The sequence below is a fragment of the Monomorium pharaonis genome, chromosome 6 (assembly GCF_013373865.1).
Source record: "Monomorium pharaonis isolate MP-MQ-018 chromosome 6, ASM1337386v2, whole genome shotgun sequence".
In the NCBI taxonomy this organism is placed as follows: Eukaryota; Metazoa; Arthropoda; class Insecta; order Hymenoptera; family Formicidae; genus Monomorium; species Monomorium pharaonis.
This window is the reverse complement of record NC_050472.1, coordinates 4439821-4460803: the sequence shown is the minus strand read 5'-3', so window position 1 is coordinate 4460803 and position 20983 is coordinate 4439821. Positions and strand designations below refer to the sequence as shown.

The 20983-nt window shown below is 40.7% G+C and overlaps 4 protein-coding genes across 6 annotated transcripts in view; 1 reads left to right on the top strand and 3 right to left on the bottom strand.

Annotated features, from left to right (window-relative positions):
* LOC105841083 overlaps positions 1 to 6061 on the bottom strand; it is a 28739-nt gene extending 22678 nt beyond the window's left edge. Inside the window, exons 1-2 of the mRNA XM_012688200.3 lie at positions 5427 to 6061; positions 4063 to 4113 (exon numbers count right to left, since the gene is read on the bottom strand). Of these exons, the coding sequence (XP_012543654.1) occupies positions 4063 to 4113; positions 5427 to 5729 (354 nt within the window). The 5' untranslated portion in view covers positions 5730 to 6061. The remainder of the gene's footprint in view (positions 1 to 4062; positions 4114 to 5426) is intronic.
* A 693-nt stretch (positions 6062 to 6754) lies between these two features.
* On the bottom strand, positions 6755 to 16016 carry LOC105841082 (breast cancer type 2 susceptibility protein). 2 transcript variants are annotated; one of them, XM_036288263.1, is made up of 12 exons: positions 15628 to 16016; positions 15443 to 15551; positions 14582 to 14726; positions 9975 to 14488; positions 9444 to 9594; positions 9120 to 9338; positions 8839 to 9049; positions 8587 to 8759; positions 8253 to 8512; positions 7971 to 8154; positions 7490 to 7768; positions 6755 to 7281 (listed from the first exon to the last, which is right to left on the bottom strand). In XM_036288263.1, the coding sequence occupies exons 1-12, from the start codon at positions 15719 to 15721 to the stop codon at positions 6904 to 6906; spliced, it is 6717 nt and encodes a 2238-aa protein (XP_036144156.1). In that variant the 5' UTR covers positions 15722 to 16016; the 3' UTR covers positions 6755 to 6903. The 2 variants fall into 2 exon arrangements, with proteins under 2 accessions (XP_036144156.1, XP_036144157.1); XM_036288264.1 differs by lacking the exons at positions 14582 to 14726; positions 15628 to 16016.
* A 117-nt stretch (positions 16017 to 16133) lies between these two features.
* Positions 16134 to 18340, top strand: LOC118646033 (mediator of RNA polymerase II transcription subunit 27-like). 2 transcript variants are annotated; one of them, XM_036288278.1, is made up of 5 exons: positions 16134 to 16289; positions 16964 to 17144; positions 17230 to 17499; positions 17602 to 17902; positions 18061 to 18340. In XM_036288278.1, exons 2-5 carry the CDS (start codon positions 16972 to 16974, stop codon positions 18193 to 18195), a joined length of 879 nt encoding a protein of 292 aa, XP_036144171.1. In that variant the 5' UTR covers positions 16134 to 16289; positions 16964 to 16971; the 3' UTR covers positions 18196 to 18340. The 2 variants fall into 2 exon arrangements, with proteins under 2 accessions (XP_036144171.1, XP_036144169.1); XM_036288276.1 differs by having other exon boundaries at positions 16961 to 17144.
* A 138-nt stretch (positions 18341 to 18478) lies between these two features.
* On the bottom strand, positions 18479 to 20828 carry LOC118646032 (annulin-like). Its single transcript, XM_036288275.1, has 5 exons — positions 20423 to 20828; positions 20252 to 20331; positions 19651 to 19795; positions 19087 to 19393; positions 18479 to 18983 (listed from the first exon to the last, which is right to left on the bottom strand). The coding sequence occupies exons 1-5, from the start codon at positions 20650 to 20652 to the stop codon at positions 18654 to 18656; spliced, it is 1092 nt and encodes a 363-aa protein (XP_036144168.1). The 5' UTR covers positions 20653 to 20828; the 3' UTR covers positions 18479 to 18653.
* Positions 20829 to 20983: the final 155 nt, after the last annotated feature.

Sequence of the window (20983 nt, the reverse complement as noted above, 5' to 3'; positions counted from 1 at the left end):
CGTTATGCGATGTCAATATTTCGACACGTGATCATCACGTTCCATTAGATTCCTCTTGGCCGTTTCCTAGAAGCGTCGTGCAAGAAGCCGGTATAAATGAAATAACACCTCGGTCCGCGCCTGACAGATTAATCTCTTCCTTTCTTACAAACCTCTCGCGCCATAAACATCGTATATATCTCCGGGAAGCGCGAGCTAAACGGATATCGTTTAGAAGTTTCCTCGAAATGCCGCGTAGCGGCCGTTCTTCTCCGGAGCTATGTAAAAATAGCGGCACCATTAGGACTCGAGCAAAAGGAAGCTAATTGTGCTACTTTCCCGTCAAGTTTGTCATACTGTATGTAGTTTATTTAACACTTTTATTTTATTGGATTTTATTTCAGTAACACGACGATGAGACATTTATATCTCCAAGTTATTAACTTTCGATGATTATAACTTGGTACAACAATATAGATACATTCAATATTGCTTTGAAATATATATAATAAGTCCATTTTTCCATGTCTTTGCTCTTTATCACGGTAATTTTATCTATAAAATAATTTTATATATTTATCTTTACTAAAAATATGGAAAGAATAACAGTATTTCATAAAAATATGTTTTCATAAATTCCAATTCGTACTTTTCGTGGTTAGTGTTACATGAATCCACAGTATGTGCTTTTATTATTATTATTATATTTTTTTTTAAGAAAATAAAATACAGGGAAAGTTAAATGCCAAGCTCGATTTAACCATATTATTACACAACGTTGCAAAGATGGATGGCATAACGCGCGAACACGGAAGAGCAGGAGGCTATAAAAAGAGCTGTTCTCTTTTATAATCGCGGCGACGTATAGCTAAACCCATCGAGACGGATATTGAAGAAAAAAAATAAGGGAAGAAAAATTGATCAAAGGAATCGCGCGAAGGTTAACGGTTGCCTTGAAATTGCCAACGAGGCGAGAGAATCGCGCGCGTGCAATTTACCTTTTATTAACGGCCGGGTGCAAATGCATGTTTGCGGCGGACAGCAACGTTTCGGATTAAGAGACGCGCAAAGAAGTCGCGCGATTAATTCTCACGCGAGCAACGGGATTTTTGTTTCGTTACTGCCGCGCGGCTCCAATTTACCCGGCTAATTAATCGGTCTCGCGCTCGCTAATTACCGTCGACCTGCAAAAATTCCGCGCGGCCTCTTTCGCTCGAGCGACAAAGGAGCCGAGGAGAGAAACGTAATTTGCGTGTCCCCCGACGTGCTCGATAGAGAATCGCGGAGGAAGAGAAAACGATCGTTTCGCGATGGGTTTCGGGTTTCAAGGTGAAAAGTGCGAAAAAGAAAAGAAAAAGAGAGCGCCTCGGTGGGGAGGGGGAGGTTCCTTTTTACTTTTACAAAAGAGTTGCGTTGTTATCTCCTTTGTTACAAACCGGTTACCGCGACGCGCGATTTCGCCATCGGCAGGAAGGGCTCCTTCCGGCCCTTACGAACCTTTCTTGGCCGATCGTATCTTATCCGCGTGACTCGTAAAACGTGCGAAACCGTTGTCAGGGCCCAGGAAGGGAATCACGGGTGCGTGTCGCGGCGCCCATGATGTGTGCATTACGCAGGTGTGCAAATGGAGGCAACAGCAAGATACATCCTTAGACGCACCCTCTCTCGAGCGGCTAGGCAAATAATCCGATCTCAAACAGCCGCAAAGCGACCGCTTAATTGCGTTACCCGCGCGGTGATAAAGAAAGTATATACGTCTCGCGGAGGGGGCGCAGGGGGATGGAATCTAATCGTCTCCGTTTGCGCGGAGCGGACGCGCCCCGGGAACTTTACACCTGCAATCGCGATTTCGCATTCCACGGCGCGAATCTTCGCGGTAGCGTGATTTCTGCGAAATCAACTTTATCTCGCTCTTTGGCGTTACGTACCATAAACGCGATAGCGCCATGGTTATCTTACGCAAACAAAGGAGGCTCGCTCGTAAAACGAGGGGATTGCCGCGACTCTTTCACGTTTCGCGCATCGTGGTGCAGGGAGAACGACACGGTGGGGAGGGGGAGGGAGGGATGATAATTTTCTTGCGTCGAGATCACGCGGTGTCACGCGGTGTGGCGTCGAAAAAGCAGAACGGTGACATCACGCGCGAGCCCGCTCCGGTCACTGGCGCGGCCCAACGATCGGACAAACACGCCGTGCACAGCCACAAACGCATCACGAGGCGTGCACATTCGGATAGGTCCCACAATGGCCGGTGTGTGCACGCGGTCCCTCCGACTGATAATAATTACGGGAGGGGCTGAAGCGGACTTCCGCTCCGACGTATACCTACGCGATCCGTGTGGCGTATACGAGCGGCCGTTCGGGAGCGAAAACCACCTACGGATATTTCAGGAACGGCGGCGGCGCGACTTCGCCGGCGCGCGGCATTTATAGCGCGGAGTTTTGCGGGCGGAAAATTGAGCTGCTAAATCAACACGTGCTTAACCCACAATTCCTGATACTCGGGGCTCAACAATTGTCTCGTTCGAATTGTGACAAAAGGCCCTTGTGACTTTGCTCCGAGTGCCAGTGGCCACTTGACCACTCGAGTAATATTCTGTCGATGTCACTTTTTTGCGCTGTTATCTGCTTATCTACGATAATTAATCGAGAGACGGTGCTTGGCAGATTAATTTGGGAACCCCCTTGATGTCCTTGAAGTCCCAGGTAAATCGCTTCGATTATCGACAACAGAGAACATTAATCGCAACTATTTGAAAAAAAGAAAAGGAAGTTGTAACGTTAACCACGTGGCTTTATCATACATTTACTTGGTGGGAATTTCTGCCACGCTACTAGATACTTGGAGTTCACAGCAGGCCGAGAATAGATGGTCCACTCACTGTGTGAATATTCGGCGACCGAATGGTACTCGGGTCGTTGCAATTATTCCGACATTTCTAATCGAGCCCGCTCTGGTAACAATAACATGCGGATATAGCGATGATACGGGAGAATAATAGGAAGTAGGAAATGGAAAAAAAGTATATTATGGGGATTCCGGTGTATCACGGGGCCGTAGCATCACGTTGTTTCGAACGATTAGTCACCGTCCGTCCGATGGTATAAATCGGGGAAACGCTTAACAACGAAAATAAAGACAAGCGGAAATGTGGTCTGTTACTTTCGGAATAAATAATCGCGCCGCGTCGTATACATGAAAGAACTCCCTGTCGTTCCGTGCTGTAAAGTACGCCATGGTCAAAGAGCACCTGGCCCTTTTCTGTCGCGTCGCTGAAAGAAGAGAGTCAAAGAACGGGGGGGGTGGGGGATTCTAAGAACAACGCGAGCAAATCGAAACCATTGAAAATACAGCAGAAACACATTCCCCGAAGTGTTGGCGAATTGCTAATGATGATCAGAGTACCTGGCCTTTCTATCGCTAAAAGATAAGTATTTAGAAAATAGAGATTTCGTAAACAGCGTGAATTTAAAGGCATTCGAGACGCAGCGAAATACATTCCTCGAAGTCGTAAATTCCTTTCGGATCAAAGACTAATGATAGTGATTAGAGTACCCGGCCCTTCTATTGTATCGCCGAAAGAAATCGAAAATATAGATTCTCTCTCTCTGATAACACGAACTCTAAGTTATTCAAAATACGGCAGAAACATTCCTCGTGAATTTCTAATCCCTTTAATCAAAAGGATAGATGAAAAGGCTCTCTCCGTTCTCTTCTATCTTCGTAGCTAGCTTAGAAAATTGAATTCCAGCTTCCTCTATCGGATTCCAATGATTATGGATTGGCATAAAATTCCCTGAAATAATCGATTCATTGTCAGTTACGAAACAGAAAGTGCACGCTAATTCCTTTGTGTTGCTAAAACGTATCTCCATTCTGGCATTCTGGCTTTCGCGCCGCGGCTCTTGAATCGTTTCGAAACGGTAAAGTGGTACCCTTTCAGGATTCTAAATAAGCCGTGTTACGTCGGCAACGCGTTGAATGAGATAAAGGGGTACGTTCGCAGCGCGTCCGGGGAGGAGAGATGATGCGTCGGGGATGAATGTGCAATAATAAAGCCGACGAGGCATAAATAAACTCACCTTTCGAAGTTTCTCCAATTCATTCGCATCTGCAGCCGCCGGCTGTGCCGCCTGTCAAGAATAGAAAGTATCAAATTATTTGACGGCCGCCGCTTTATATGTAACGCATTAAACGAGCATTTTCAACGAGAGTAACGCGAACCCCTCACCCCCCTTCCTCCTCTTTTTCCACTATCTCCTCCGCGGCCGCGGGTATCTCTGCATACTCGCGCGAGCGCGTTGCATCTTTCGACATTTAATCGGTCCGGCACAATAGCAGATATGCGGTCGGCGTTATCCGGCAGAAATCCCATTTATTGTATTTAAATCGCGTTGCAAAACTCAGGCGCGGACCAGCCGCTCGAAGGATTTCATTGTGCTTTGCGTTACGAATTTCGTAATTAGTCGTAAAGTGGGAACGCACGCGCGCGAGCCGCGCCGCTGCTTGCGCTATCGCTTACCTCCCGTCGTAATTCAAGCGCGTTATTAAGCCTAGCGATTCCGGAACAAGTAGGAATAGTTTCACATCCTTATGGAGGTACAATCCGCGCGGAATGCACGAGATTGCGGCGCACGCGAATTCTTGAATCGATTTGGCGTAAACCGTGATCGAAAAACCGTAGAAAACTTTTACAATCCGGTTTAACCGCCGAGAGACGAAATTCATCAAGTCGAAAGATTTTCAGAATTCAAAACGGCATCATATCAAATTTAAAAATTCGTGAGAAGAAAAAAAAAAGTTAAGGCAAGAACTCGAGAAGAATCGCAGATGAAGGGAAATACGTATATCACACATATACATATATATATATTTAACTCCTTATGCATTTACCTATGCACCCAAAAAAAATTTTTGCTGATATGGACAGATTTTTTGACGTCATAATCAAAATGTATCGCTAATTTTTGTATCGCTAGAATCTTGATTGTCACGTATAGAATTTATATAAATTCTGCTGCCATCAGTTAGATTGATTAAGTGCAATACATATACATATCACAATATTTACTAATCATTTGTCTACCTCAGCTAATTTTTACACGCGTAATTTTTGTTCAAGTTGCAAGATCATTTCTTTGAGTGTGCAATGCGGTGCCGCATTCCTTTACGCGAAACTATTTCTATACGCTCCAGAATCTTTTAGCGCCGATAGAACGTTTCTTATACCCCTCGTATAATATATTTATATATAACAAGATACCGCAACATCATCTCCGGAGCGGATGATATTTCACGTGCGTAGTTACCGTTACCGCGATATTAAGAGAGAGAAAAAGAGAGAGAGAGAGAGAGAGAGAGAGAGAGAGAGAGAGAGAGAGAGAGAGAATTGTTTCGCGTTGTGAAAGAAAAGTGTACTGCAAAACAGTACACAAAAGGCATTCACCTCCTTTGGCTTCGGTTGTTCCCAGAGAGCGGCCGCGGCGTCGTCATCGCCGCCGCTGCCGTTCGCCGCCGACGACCTGCTGTCCGCGAAATTCACGAGCGAGAAGAAATTATTGTTCCGCCCGCCGGCGTTGTTGTTGCGGTCCTCCTCGCGCTCCTCGACGTTGTCGAGGAGCTCGTAATCCAGGGACTTGCAGTCGCGGCCGCTGCTGATGAAGTTTCGCGCGAACGCACTCTTGAAGAAGCGGCCGGGCGAGACCTCGCTGCCGAGAGCGAACTCCACCTTCGGGGTCTCGGCCGTCATCGCGAGGGGGGTGAAAACCTATAACGGTGGTACGCACCGCCGGAGCACTGACAGATAATAATGATGATCCCGCGAAGCGCCGCTCTCTACACGTGAACATTCGCGACGCGGATCATCGTCGCACACATAGGTCTCTCTCGTCGTTGGCGTAGAGGAGAGAAAAACAAAACACAAAACACGAATGAATTCTCCCTAGCAGCGCTCCGCGCGCGCAGCTTTAAATCGCCATTCGTCGACCGGGTTCGGAGCAACCGAGGGAAAATCGCTCGAGACGCACGCTACGCCGGCGCGTGTTAAACTGAGCGCCAAAGTCCACGCGCAGTCCTTTTCTAGTTTCTCCCTGCCTCTCCGGCTCTCTGTCTGTCTGCGAGCGCATGCGATCCAATCGCATGACGGGCCGGGAGGGCCCGCTTCGTGTGCACCGGGGTATTGTTCGCAAGAAGAGGGAAAAAAAAACTAGCTCTGTCTTCTCTCGTGCGTTTATTGACACGAGACACAATTGATTCGGTTTGTTGAAAAATGGGCGAGAGCATTGAAAATTGTACGTGCGAAAGAACTTCGAAGGAGCTTCTCATTGTGTAGTCAAAAAATGTTGAGTACTTTCTCGTTTCTTACTTGAGATTCTATTGTGTCAAATACAATTCTTGCAAACCATTGCATTTGCTTCGGAAATGAAAGATTTCAAACTTTGAAAATCAGTAATCATATTTAGAGGAAAATTAAATTGTAGTGAAAATGGCCAGCTGCAGAGGGGTAACAGCTGGTGCGACACCTGGACTCGCGTATATCTGGAGATTTACAAACGGCTTTCTCTCTAGAATAGTTTAGAAATTATAAATCCATCTCTGCGAATCTTACTGTAATTTTTGTAAAAAGAACAACGTATTAATTCGGCATTATCCTAATCCGATATTTTTAATAAACAGCTGTAGTATTCAAGATTTTTCAGACTGCAGGTTTGAAGAATATTAACTGAATTAAAGTCAGATAGAAAATGCAGAAAAATACAAAAATAAACTATTTTATTACTATATAGTTATAACAATTTATTATCGTGTATGAATATTTAATAATTATTAACAAATTTACACTATTTGTAGGACTTGGAATTAGAAAAAATAAAAACTGTAAACGTAAAATAACTATCAAATCTTTCCCGTTGTATTAGAAAAATTTAATCCCCGGATTGATTAGCATTTTCCTTTGTTGAGCTTATATCTAAAATGCGAACAGGTGACCGAAAATCCAAAGAAGTCCTCTTGGAATTTTTTAGTATAATAGGAGATAATCCAGACGCTACGCCATACTGCTGAAGTTTCTCAAGTCGTTTTCGAATCGAGGGATTAGATGCGACGTAACTCGAGCTGTTATCCGTTCCCAATTTCAGTGTCGCCAGCGGCGACGAATAGTTGACCAATTTTTTGTCGACGCTCGACGTCGTCGAACTGTACATTTTAGTCGGAGTACCCGTTTTGTAGCGTGTAGGCGTCGACTTCTTTTGCAATTCCACATTAAGCTTGATACTGCAGCTTTCAGCATACTTAAGTGGATCCTTAAAAATCAAGTTTAACATATTTAAATAAAGTTGAGAAATTACTGTAAAAAATAAAACATAATTAGAATTAATAATTTGTGAAGCAACGAAGCACGTTTTACAAAGTTAGATTTATAAAAAAAAGAGTGAAAAAATCATTATATTGAAATTATATAATATAAATTAAATTATAAAAAACATGGTAAAAAAAGAGAATATAGCGTACTGTAATCAGATTTCGCAGATTCTCGAAAGATTCGTATAAATGATTTCGTCGAGGATTGCGCGTAAAGGTACTTCTGTCCGTGCAATAAGCGGCCGGGACGTTCCACGAAGTTACCCTTCGCCATTCTAAATTGTTACAAGCTACGATAGATCCGACAGTAAGAATCTCCGCGTAGCCGTAAGTGCCGATTCCTTGCCAAAACAATATCGTAAGGTACGAAGGGTCGCTCGAATCCGCTTTACAATATGCCAAATGTACAGCATCGAAATCTTTCATACCCTACAACATTTCCACATAATCACAAATCATGGAATATAAAATGTGAGTCAATTTATATTTCTAAAAAAATTCAACTGCTTAACGTCTCAGACTTTTGTAAATAAGCTACACAATTTTTTCGTTATATATTCTTTTTACATTTCGCTATTTTGGTTATTCTTTTAATCAAAAAATTTAAAACATAGGATAGCATACGACTTACATATGGGGCAGAACCAATCGAGCAGACAAGCCCGACCGTATCGAACTCTCCGTAAGGTGGAGAGAACTCGGAATTCGCTATTTCGCACAGCGACGTGCACACTCTAGCGGGATAAGACGTGTCGCGCATCCTTCCCGGTTTAAAAATTGCAGACCGACGTGCGGTGAGTTGCAATTCGGTACCCCTGTTGAACAATTATGCTCGTAAAATCCGGCATTACGTACTATTACATCCGCATTATACGCGGCGCGATACAGTTACTCCTTTTTATGAGAATACTACCTCTTTCCGGAAGCCACGATATTACGGAGCGAAACGCAAGCGCCTTCTTTGAGAGTGTCGACAACAACCTCGCTGGGCGACCAAACCGAAAGAATCGCGTTCGCATTTCCGTCGCACACGCGGACTTTGAGCAGCTGCGAGACCTGTCGCGGTCCCGGCAAGCTTTCCCGCAATTTTGACTGCATCCTCTGCTTGAACTGCTCCTCCCTCTGACGTAACTCTTGCAGCAATTCATCATGTCGTTTCTTAGAGACGGATTCCTATTTATAACGGTAACGAATATGACGTTGATGTCCCGAGGGGAATTCACAACTAAAATAAACCGAGTATATACCGTATACAAGTTTTCGTAATCCTCGCTCAATTGAATCGCCATATCATCAGTTTCGCAAGAAAGTCCTTTTCCTTGAAAGTCCTCCGCTTTAGCATAGAACGTCTCTATCTTGGCCCAACACTGCTGCTCGTATTTGCTCTGCGCTTTCTCCTCGCTTTTAGCGTTTCTGACAACTGTCGCGGAAAAATAAGCATAAGAATCGGAACGCATCCCTTTTGGGATCCCGAGTTACATTAGAACGCGATTTCTTACTCGAATCTCCGGATACAGTTTTCTCATGATATAACATCGGATACACTCTAGCGACGACAATCGTCATTTTGCCGATTAAGCCACCGCTCGGACACACGTTACGCAATTCGATGGGTATCGGCCCCGAACACGGCGCATATCCCAATTTCGTGTCCCATCGTGCGCGCCTGGTTGAATTCGTGTGCAATTTCAGACACACGTCGGCCGGTACCTGGGCGACGAGAAATTTAAATATAGTCGATTGATTCTCGTTTCCGATTTCGATAAAAATCGACGCCTACCTCGAGCGGGTGAAAACCTTGGTCGCAGTTGAGTAATTCCGCGCCGGACATCACCAATTTCGTGCCCTCTCTTATTTTACCAGTCGATATGTTTCTTATCATACCTATATCGATGCAGGCATTTACACTGTACCAGCCATCGGTTAATTCTATTCTCCATTTTGGTACTCTTATAGGACTCTTACCTGTTTCCATTGTTTCCTTACTTACATTGTTATTCTGTAAATTGGAATACGTGAAACACATGCTAAAAGTTACCAAATTCAATGTAATTAACGTTGTTTTTTTTTTTAATTATAAATAATATACTATAAATAACATTACTTCAACTATAGCTGACACGCATAGAATCATTCTCTTCGATGCAACGTCATCCTTTTCCAAGATACGTCTTATTATTGGTCGCTGAAACCGATCGATCTCTCGGTCGTATCGATATTTTAATTGTGCCATTACGTTCGAAGGTGTCAATGCCCTAAAGTTTATGTGAAAAAATATATAAAATAAAATATAGTCTCTTTCTTTGCCTAGCTTAGAAACTGTTTGCTAAAGTTTCATAAAATTATGCCAGCTCCGCGTGGTAGTATTTAGCAATTCAATTATTAATTAATAGTTATGAAGAATTTTAATTCTTGATTGTAATAAGTGATGAAAATAATAATGTTCATTAATTTTCAATCAATCAATTATATGAACTCGTTTGACAATTACTTTTATTATTTAATTATATTAATTATGATTATATATTTTTTAAATTCAATTATTTTTATTAGTAAATAATTTAATCTATCAATGTCCAATACTGTTGCGTGACTTAATCCAGCTTAGAGGCGCTTTGCTTTCGTTATGTTATACCTGGGTAACTCAGCTGAGCCAAATCTCATTCGGTCCATCGACGCCAACTTCCATACGATCCAACGGTAATGATTCTCGATCCAGCGTGCGGGCACAAGATTCGGTTCCACGGCTGGACCGGCGAGAAACGCGCGGAGGAGCTCCCAGACTCCCGCGTCTCCGTTCTCGTCCATGATCAAACGCATACCATCCTCCATCTCTATCCCGCGAACGTTACTGTGCGCCACATCGTTCCCGTAAAAGTCGGAGCCGTGAAATCTGTACGTCGCGGCGGTGGCCGCGGTGATCTCCAGGATCTCCGGTGGTATCCGTCGATCAACGAGTTCCTGACGAGAGCGGGGCTGCGGTGCCGCACCACCGCCGATTTTCCGCAACGACAAACGAGCGTTAGAATTGATCTGCTTGTAACGGTACAGGTGGCCCATCGATTGCTTCTCCGAGCCGCGTCCCCTCTTCGCGGTAATTATCGCCTCCTGCTCCAACGCGGCTGCCAAGCGATCCCGCAAGATCTTCGTCGATTCGTTGATAAAGTCTATCATCACCTGAGTGTCGCCGTACTGAGTCTCATTAGATTCCGTGCTATTGCCTCTTGCCCTTTCCCTCGCGATTTGCGTTGGCTCCCGCATCTCCCTATCTGATTTATCATCCTCGATCTTTCCGCGAGATGCACTTCCGTGCACCACGTTCTCTTGCAATGCCGCATTCTCTAATATTCGTTTATCTGATCGTGGCGTACTATATTCGTTCCTTTGATGTCTCTGTTTGTCCGAACTCTTTCGCTTCTTCAAAAAGCTGCTCTGTCTACCTATAATAGGACTGCCCGCTCTATCCGATTCGGTTGGTTTTACCACGTCCCTTTCAGGCGATCCCAAGTCGGAATCTACGACGGAAGATGCTCGCCTTTTCTCTAGCTCTGGATTTCGATTCTCGTCGTTATCGTCGACACTCGTCGGATTATTGGAAAACAATTTTCTAACTTGGAATTCACCGCAGAGACGAACCTTTTTCGTTTCGGACGTGCAATTCCTGCCCAGGGGTGTGCTCTCATCTACATTAGTCTCGCTTAGCTGGCGCTTTTGCAACGATGCGCGCCCCGAGTCAGGATTGCTCTCATCCAAATAGTCATCAAAAGATAATTCTCGTGCTATTAATGCAGCATTGTTCGAAACCGGTACCCGTTGACCACTTGCAACTTGCAGTCCACCGTGCAGAATTGTTAAGTCGCGTCGATTTTTTGTCTTTTCATCATCGCGGCCAACGTTCTCGAGAGCGTTTATTTCTAAAGAACAATCTAATTGATCTGCAAATAACGCTCTCGCTCTGGATAACGCTTGTTCCGAGACAGTGATGGATGTTCCGCGAGCGGTTTGAAATCCAATACTTGAAATTTTTTCTTCTTGTTTGTTTTCCACTTTAGCGTCGATTTTATTAGTTTCGATCGCAACGGCTGATTCTGGTTTATCATCGAATTGTCCGAATGATACTTTCGACGTCTGTTCGGAAATACCAACAATGCTACCAGTAGGCTGAAATCTAACGTCTGACACTTTTACTTGTGATTCCCTCAATTTTTCGATACGAGGATTGGTTTCCTCTACAGCAACTTCTTCTAACGTATCGTCCAAATGTTCTGCAAACATTGCTTTCGCTCTCGACAGAGCCTGTTCTGAGATATTGATGGATTTACCACTAGCAGTTTGAAATCCAATTTGTGAAACTTTTGCCCCTTGTTTTTTTATTTCAATATCACTGTTATGAATCTCTTTCGTGACGATTGGTTGTAAGGAATCGTGCAATTGTTTTGCGAAAAGTGTTCTTGCTTCAGAATGAATTTGCTCTTTAGGATTAACAGGTGTGTCATAGACAGTGCGAAATTCAATATTCGAAGAATTTATATCGTACTGTTTATTATCGATTTTACTAGAAGTAAATTTAACAGTAATATTCGACTCTTCCGCGAACGACGATCTTGCTTTGGCCGGTGATTTTCCTGAGATAGATCTACCATCAGAGCATGATGGTACAGCCATATTTTTTACCGTTGTAGAATTTCTATTCGTGGATAATTCCCCGCAATATTTCATTAACGCATCGTCATCAACATCATCTGTTTCATCCGCTAATAACGCTTTCGCTCTTAACAACGCTTCTCTTGAGATATTAATCCGATTGCCACTTGCAGTTTGAAATCCAATTTGTGAAACTTTTGCCTCTTGTCTTTTTATTTCAATATCACTGTTATGAATTTCTTTCGTGACGATTGGTTGTAAGGAATCGTGTAATTTTTCTGCAAAAAGTGTTCTTGCTTTAGAATTAACAGGTGTGTCATGGACAGCGCGAAATTCAATATTCGAAGAATTTATATCGTACTGTTTATTATCGATTTTACTAGAAGTAAATTTAACAGTAATATTCGACTCTTCCGTGAACGATAATCTTGCTTTGGCTGGTGATTTTCCTGAGATAGATCTACCATCAGAGCATGATGGTACAGCCATATTTTTCACCGTTGTAGAATTTTTATTCGTGGGTGATTCCCCGCAATATTTCATTAACACATCATCATCAACATTATCTGTTTCATCCGCTAATAACGCTTTCGCTCTTAACAACGCTTCTCTCGAGATATTAATCCGATTGCCACTAGCAGTTTGAAATCCAATTTGTGAAACTTTTGCTTCTTGTCTTTTTATTTCAATATCACTGTTATGAATTTCTTTCGTGGCGATTGGTTGTAAGGAATCGTCCAATTTTTCTGCGAAAAGTGTTCTTGCTCCAAAATAAATTTGCTCTTTAGGATTAACAGGTGTGTCATGGACAGTGCGAAATTCAATATTCGAAGAATTTATATCGTACTGTTTATTATCAATTTTACTAGAATTAAATTTAACAGTAATATTCGACTCTTCCGTGAACGACGATCTTGCTTTGGCCGGTGATTTTCCTGAGGTAGATCTACCATCAGAGCATGATGGTACAGCCATATTTTTCACCGTTGTAGAATTCTTATTCGTGGGTGATTCCTCGCAATATTTCATTAACACATCATCATCAATATTATCTGTTTCATCCGCTAATAACGCTTTCGCTCTTAGTAACGCTTCTCTTGAGATATTAATCCGATTGCCACTAGCAGTTTGAAATCCAATTTGTGAAACTTTTGCCTCTTGTTTTTTTATTTCAATATCACTGTTATGAATTTCTTTCGTGGCGATTGGTTGTAAGGAATCGTACAATTGTTCTGCGAAAAGTGTTCTTGCTTCAGAATAAATTTGCTCTTTAGAATTAACATGTGTGTCATAGACAGTGCGAAATTCAATATTCGAAGAACTTAAATCGCACTGTTTATTATCGGTTTTACTAGATGCGAATTTAACAATAATATTCGACTCTTCCGCGAACGACGTTCTTACTTTGGCCGGTGATTTTTCTGAGATAGATCTATCACCAGAACATGATGGTACAGGCATATTTTTTACTATTGTAGAGTTTTTATTCGTGGATTCTCCGCAATATTTCATTAACACATCGTCATCAACATTATCTGCTTCATCCGCTAACAACGCTTTCGCTCTTAACAACGCTTCTTTTGAAATGTTAATGGGATTGCCACCAGCAGTTGAAAATAAAATAGGAGATTTATTGACTTCTTCACCAAGGCTTTTATTTACAAGTGGCTTTTTGCAATCTGCATACGATGTGTCCCATTTTTTCAATTGTTCTGCAAATGGTTTCGGTTTGGATAATGTTTCTTTTGCAATGTTGACAGAGACGTTATTATCAAATGAAAAGGATGGTAAATCCATATTTTTCAGTTCATTAAATTTTCTCTTAGCGAATGGTTCATAATTCTGTGTCTGCGTTTCATCCATATCAAAGGCATCAGCAAACAGCCTCTTCGCTTTAAGTAACGCTTGCTTTGAGACATTAATTGAGGCACCACGAGCAGTTAAGAAACCTATATTTTTATTCTCCTCGACGTTCCTTCCTTTATTAATACCCTCGATATTCTGTTCGTAGTTACATCGTGGCGTAGTAGTTTCCATTACTTTCTTATTATTAAAAGTATCGGAACATAACTCATCTATTATACTGAATGAGGCATTGTCAAAAAACTCTTGCGTGGATGTGTTTGAACTATCAGGTACAGCGTTTATAATATTTTCTGATTCCTCAGTGTTTGATCCATCTTGACTTTTATTAAGAACTTTTGGCTCGCAATCCTTAGAAGCACTTTCAAGAGATGGATTACATACTGCGACATTTATAACGTCATCTCGCACTATGGAATTAGCAATGTCAGAAGTAACAGATGCACCTTGCACATTTACAGTGATATCTTCATTGTTAGTCACAGCCAGTGGATCTATAGATATAGAAGTTCTAAATATACGACGCTTGGAACGTCTCCTCGTCACTCTAGGGGCAATAACAGGGGAAATAATTTTGTCAGCGCTTTTAACAATTGAAAGTTCAGGTGTGCGCTGTTTGAACTTAGGTGTTTCTTCTTCCATCTGAAATATTAATGATAAGCGGGACATTTTTTATAATACTCGACAGTGGACAGCAATACATAAATGTAACAAGTTTATAAAAAGATGTGTTACTCTTTCTGTTGAACTAGTCACTGGATTTGTGTGAGATTCAGCTTGCGGTGTTTCTAAGTCGCTACTCCACTGTTCATTTATTTTATTTAAAAATGGCAACAGACTCAAGGGTGTAGAAGGCACTATGGCATCAGTCATTGGTTCTCTGTCGTTTTAACAATTTCAATGTAATCAATAATTCAGAAATAATGTTCATTTATCAAAAAAATATTGACAGGCACAATATAATTTATTTTATTCTTACATTACTGTATTAAAGACTATGATCTCTGTCATAATAAAATTTTAAAATAACAAAATAAAAACTTATTCTACATTACATTGAATCTATCAAATAATTTCAAAGTAACCATAATTCAAGAAACAACTTGTTTGTCAGAAGCATTATTGGCAGATATTATAATTCATTAACTTCACCTATTTGCACAAATTTGTTCTTATGTTATATATCATTATATTAAACATTATATTAAACATTTGTTATAAAATAACAAATAAAACTTGTCATAAAATAACAAAATAAAATGTCTTACATTATATTAGATCTATGATTTTACTTATTTGCAATAGATTTGTTCTTATATTATCATTACTGTATTAGACATCTATAATCTCCATCACAATAAAACTTTATAGTAACAGTATAAAAGTTTGTCTTACGTCATATGGGATTTAACAATAATAATTTCAAAATAGCCAATTATTCAAGAAACAATTTGTTTATCAGAAGTATTAATGACTGGCAATATAATATAAATGATTTTACTTATCCACAACAGATTTATTCCTGTATTGTAATTACTATTAAACATTAATCTATTGTATGAAACTTTAAGGTAACAAAATAAAAATGTGTCTTACATTATATTGGAACTATCGAATACTGTTAAAGGTGTCTCGGACCGACTTAAAACCGACGTGTCCTGGGAGACGTTGGCTCTATACTTAAACTCCTTCTTTTGTTCGTCATCTAAAAATTCGTGCGTATAAAGAAAGACAGAAAAAGGAATGTCATCCATGATTCGGGGATCGACAGCGAGCCTTACCTGAAAACAATTCGTCGGACTCATCCTCAGTGTTGTCAGTCTCAGGTAAATCCACGGTCGAGCGATCCAGGTCCATTTTCGTTGCGTTGTTCATCGCTTCGCGGCCTGTTTACCGGCCCACCTCGATCTACCATCAGCTTGTAGAGGTTGTGATTGCACGTTGTGGTCAATGAGAGATGCAAACGAATCAGTCGGTTGATCCGTCACTCGATCCCAGCTAACACACGCGCACAGATGCAACTGTTCGGTTTCAACGTGGCTCTGCAGTTGCCTTTGTTCTGAATCTTCCTCATGTAATAACGCGCGAACCTCTAGTATTGCACAATGAAAAAAAAACCCGCACCATCAGATGACGACAATTCACGCGGGGACACGGCGCTGAACGTGGGTCACGTGGTGGCGAGCTGGTATTATGAATGACAACTGAACTGCCATCTGACGATATGTTGGATTAATTAGGGAGTACGCGAACGGACGGTCAAGGGAAATGGAGGGACCAACAGGGACCAAGCGTAACGGAATAAAATGTCAACTGTGCGTTCTAAGTTTTATATTAAAAAAGTACGCTAATTGGAAATTAAATTGAGGCTGAAACTACTACTTGTCCTCAGAATTTAATCGCTCGGTGATTTTATAATCGACTGCGCTGAAAGTAGACATAGGTACGTTAAACGTGATTTATTCTTGTCTTATAGGTTATAAAACGCCGTATCGCACATAGACAATACATTAGAAAGTAAATATTTCCCTATTTTTTTTTAATTGAACTTCTTGTGCCCATCTTTCCTCTGTTTTTTTCATGTTGCAGAAAAAAAAGAGAAAAGGTGAAAGAAGTGTAAGAAATTCAATTAAAAAGAGACTTTCTTAATAATTAATATAAAATAAGATATTAAAAATTATCCATCGTCTATTGAGACTATATAAGTAATAATATAAAATATATATATTTTTTTTATCTCATTCTCGAAGAGCACACACTTTTAGATACTTTAATTTATAAAACGGAAATAGATCACTACTCAAGTGGGAATTCAGACTAGATATTTTCGTATCTGAAACAAAAGAAACAAATCTGCTTCTTAATAAATATTTTTATGACATGTAAAGTAAATTACAAAATAATATAGAAATGTATTATTATTAATTCAACAAGAACACAATAGAATGAGTAGTAACAAATGAATTAAAATAAATAGAAATTATCATTCTCACTCGTTACATGCTAGTCCTGACTTTGCATCAAGTAGAAAACTTTAAAATATTTCACTGCATGTACAAATTTGTTGCATTATGAAGAATATACTGTATGGTAGAAAAATAGCTGTAATTTCAGCAGGTGTGAGAATGGAGCAGCTACAGACAGCGCTGACTGCTATCAAAGTGCTCCGTTCTAATGTTGGGCAAGTGTTTGAGTCCCTAGGAAATGGTTTACGAGTAGAACATGGAGAGGAGAGTAAAGAATCCAAGTACTTGCTTGAGTTACAGGAACTGTTGACTACTGTAAATGTTAACTTGAGGTAACATTTGAAACCAGGTCTTATATTTTATGAAGAATTATGAAGGACTATACAAATTAATTTATGCCACTTTAAAACACTTTAGGGATGTAGAACAGGCGATAAGTAGTTTAAATCCTCCACCTGGTCCATTTAATTTAGCCAGCACAACTTACCTCAGTCAGGAGACTACGCAGGAAAGACAGGCGCTTTATAGCACGCTTGTCAATAGCTACAAATGGACGGACAAAATTCACGAATATAGTAACGTTGCTCAGATATTGCTTAGCCAAAACTCACTAAAGAGATCTTACACGAGTGCAAGTAGAACGAAGAGAGGAAGATTTCCCACTAGCTATCATAATGTACCTCAGCAGTAAGTGATTTCGATTATTTCTTACAAGGCATAATTAGCAATAAGCGATAAAAGAAGCGCTTGTTTCGAAGCATGAATTTTAATCAGTTTTAATATGTGAAGGCAAGTCGATACTATGATATCGACGTTTGACCGACTATTTCCCGACATGACGGTGTCGGTGTCCCGTCCGTTTGCGTCAAACGCAGTGCTACATATTACTCTAGGACACGTCCTGAAAGCGATAATAGCGTTTAAAGGACTGATGATAGAATGGGTGGTGGTCAAGGGTTACGGCGAAACGATGGACCTATGGACGGAGTCCAGGCACAAAGTTTTCCGCAAAGTAACGGAAAACGCACATGCCGCGATGCTGCACTTCTACTCGCCTACATTACCCGAGCTGGCAGTGCGATCGTTCATGGTATCGACAGTTCATTAATAATTGTATACTTGTACACCACAAAGTAATACTGTACCGTTATAAAACCGGTTGGATGCGATTCTGTCATCCGTTACCTAAGAATTCCTAGATACGCGATACGCGTGATCGTTATCACGTTATTTTCTCTTTTTTTCCAGACGTGGTTTCACAGTTTAATCAATTTGTTCAGCGAACCGTGCAAACGCTGCGGTTTGTACTTGCACAGCGCGCTTCCTCCGACTTGGAGAGACTTCCGAACTCTGGAGCCTTATCATCAGGAGTGCAAACCATAAGGCGCAGGCTATTCGAAGCTTGCATTTTAAATAAATAATCGATCTTTGGTACTTTGTCAACAATGTACAATAATATTTAAAACGTAACGATTTGTATTTTTTCTGAATATATTTATTAGTTAGAACGTTGTATATACTAAAATGTGAATAAAATATTTTTTTCTATTTCACTACGTTTTCATATGCTAATTAATCTCGTGATAAAATGATAATAACAAAATGCGTAGACCTTTTAATGGTTTTCATTAAGGGATAGTGATAAGGCAAGTAAAACATTTTTACATAGAATGTAAGGGCTTTTCTTTTATAAAAAGAATTCAGTTACATAACATTTAATAAAAATACAAATTGCACAGAACCTCGCGCGTTCTATGAAAGAAAAATTGCAAAGTATCAGACCGTACATTAATCCGAAACAACATATCATATCACATAACACTGCCGATGAAGATAGAAAGCTAATTGGATACACAACTAGATCCCGTCTCAGAATTATTGGTTTTCGCCCATTTGACTATAAAACTGTCCGAATTTCCATCAACGTCCTCTAATTCTTTCGAATAAAACTTTGCCGCTATCTTGGCGCATCCTCCTAACTTTGGTATCATGGAGAAGCTACACTCCGCGTCTGCATCCATCTCGACAGATTCCGATAGCTTTATCTTCAACTGCTCGTCTAGACCAGGCCCCTCGATCAGGAACCTACCCTTCGTCAAAGAAGTCGGCAACGGATTGCGGAATTTGGCCGAAGCGTGAAGAGTCTGACCGACGACTGCGTCATTATGCAACTATATATCAAACAATCTCATTAAATATCTTATTTTCTCTTCTTAGAGAGTTTTGCACTTATCGCTTACAAATGTTGGTTACGCGCATTTCGATAATAATTACCGTGATCTTAATGTCAGGTTTCCTAACACGGAAGTCGTCCTGCGCAAAGTACTCGAAGTTCGTGTCCTTCACGGTGGCAAGGCAGGAAATGTTGAAGGCGCATTGGTCTAATAATCTCTGATCGTACTCTTCCCAGGACACATCCATGCGAATTTCTTCGAACACCCCTGGCCGGACCAGTCTGTCGATGTTCAACCTCTTCACTGGATTGCCTACACGACCGGTGTACAGCACAGTCTCCACTCTCAGAATTACAGACACACAGTATTCCATCGTCGAATGTCGATTTTCTATTAATAGTACGACGCTGTTGGAAAAAAAAAAATTGCGAGCGAATATCGCAAATACAATAAAAGGCAAATGTATCAAAAGTAGATAGACACGACTAAACTAAGTATGAAAAAATTAATATAAATTTAAATACTTTTATATAATTTTTATATTAGATTAATACTAATGTTATATTAACACATATTATCTTGCCGTAAATTTGGTTAAGTAATTACTACATTATTTAAAGAGCACTTGCAGAAATAGTAAAGTAACCCAATCAAAAGCAAGTACCTGAATGGTTGCCCGATTATGATGTCATCGCGCAGTTCGAAAGTGAACATGACGTCGTTGAACTCCTCGTTGAGATAATAACGGCTAAATAAAGACTCGCTCTGGCGCAGCGCCTTTAGCATAGCAACACGTTCTTCATCGGACTCTAATAACATTAAAAATGGTTATTATTACATTTACATTTGGCATTAATAGTCAAGCAGATGTCACATTATATTACATTAGCATTTTAGAATTAAACAAACCAATACATTGATTGCAAAGCTGTGAAAATTTAAATAAAATAATCGATAAAGTTATAATTCTTCTTTCTGTTACATATATACAAGTGCTTGAAAATTAAAGAGGGGAAACGTTAGAAACTTTTGTAACGGCAAAAACTCGGTAAACTTTGACTCGTTACTATAAATATATGAATGAATTTAAAACAAAATTTTTTTGTGCGGACTATTTGTACTATATATTAACATTAAAATACTTTTACGTATAAGACACAACAATTATCCAAGTTACAAAATATGAACCTGTTACAACCTGAGCCATCGTGCGATGTAAACCCTTAACAATTTATTTAACTGCGCTATATTTTTTAATCTCTTACTTTTTGGATACTTGTAAGTGTGCGTGATGTCCTCTCTTGTCCATCTGCCAACCGCTTTCGTGCTGATCAGCTGGCCGATACTGCAGAATCATCATCGTCTCATTATTCAACGCCATCGGTTCTAATTTTTAATTTGCTATGAGACAATACAAACAAATTCGCCATACGTACCCGTACATGTCCTTGCGGACCAACTTCAACGGCTGCGTAGGCCCGTTGTAACGCCAGTAGACTACCTCGGCGAAAAGGAACGCGTTGTCGTAGGGACGCAGGACTTCACCCTTCTTCACGGCGGCCACCGATGCCGGTCTGCAACGATACACGCCCTCGCTCCGTTCCTGAGGAGTCGCGTCGATCGCCTGCCATCCCGAGCAATCCGACGACAAATCCAATCGCGTCATCCAGACTTCGTTCCAAACGTGAAAATTCCTATCAATATTTTATTAATTATTTTATTACCTATCGTCATCAACGTTTTCTAGTGTTCATCTAAAATCAACTGCGAGAGCACACTCGCTCGAGTAATAAAATCAATCTTTTTTTTCCTCGATTTCACCATTTTCCTTTTCCTTATTGCGTTTGATCGTGACTTACATTATATTAATCAAAAAGGCGTTTTTTCCATCTTCAAATTACCATATGGAATCGTTGTTAAGCTCCTCCATGATCTTGCCTTCCGCATCCACGAAGTAGTCCACGGTCAGACTACTCTGGGTATCGTGCGCACTCGAG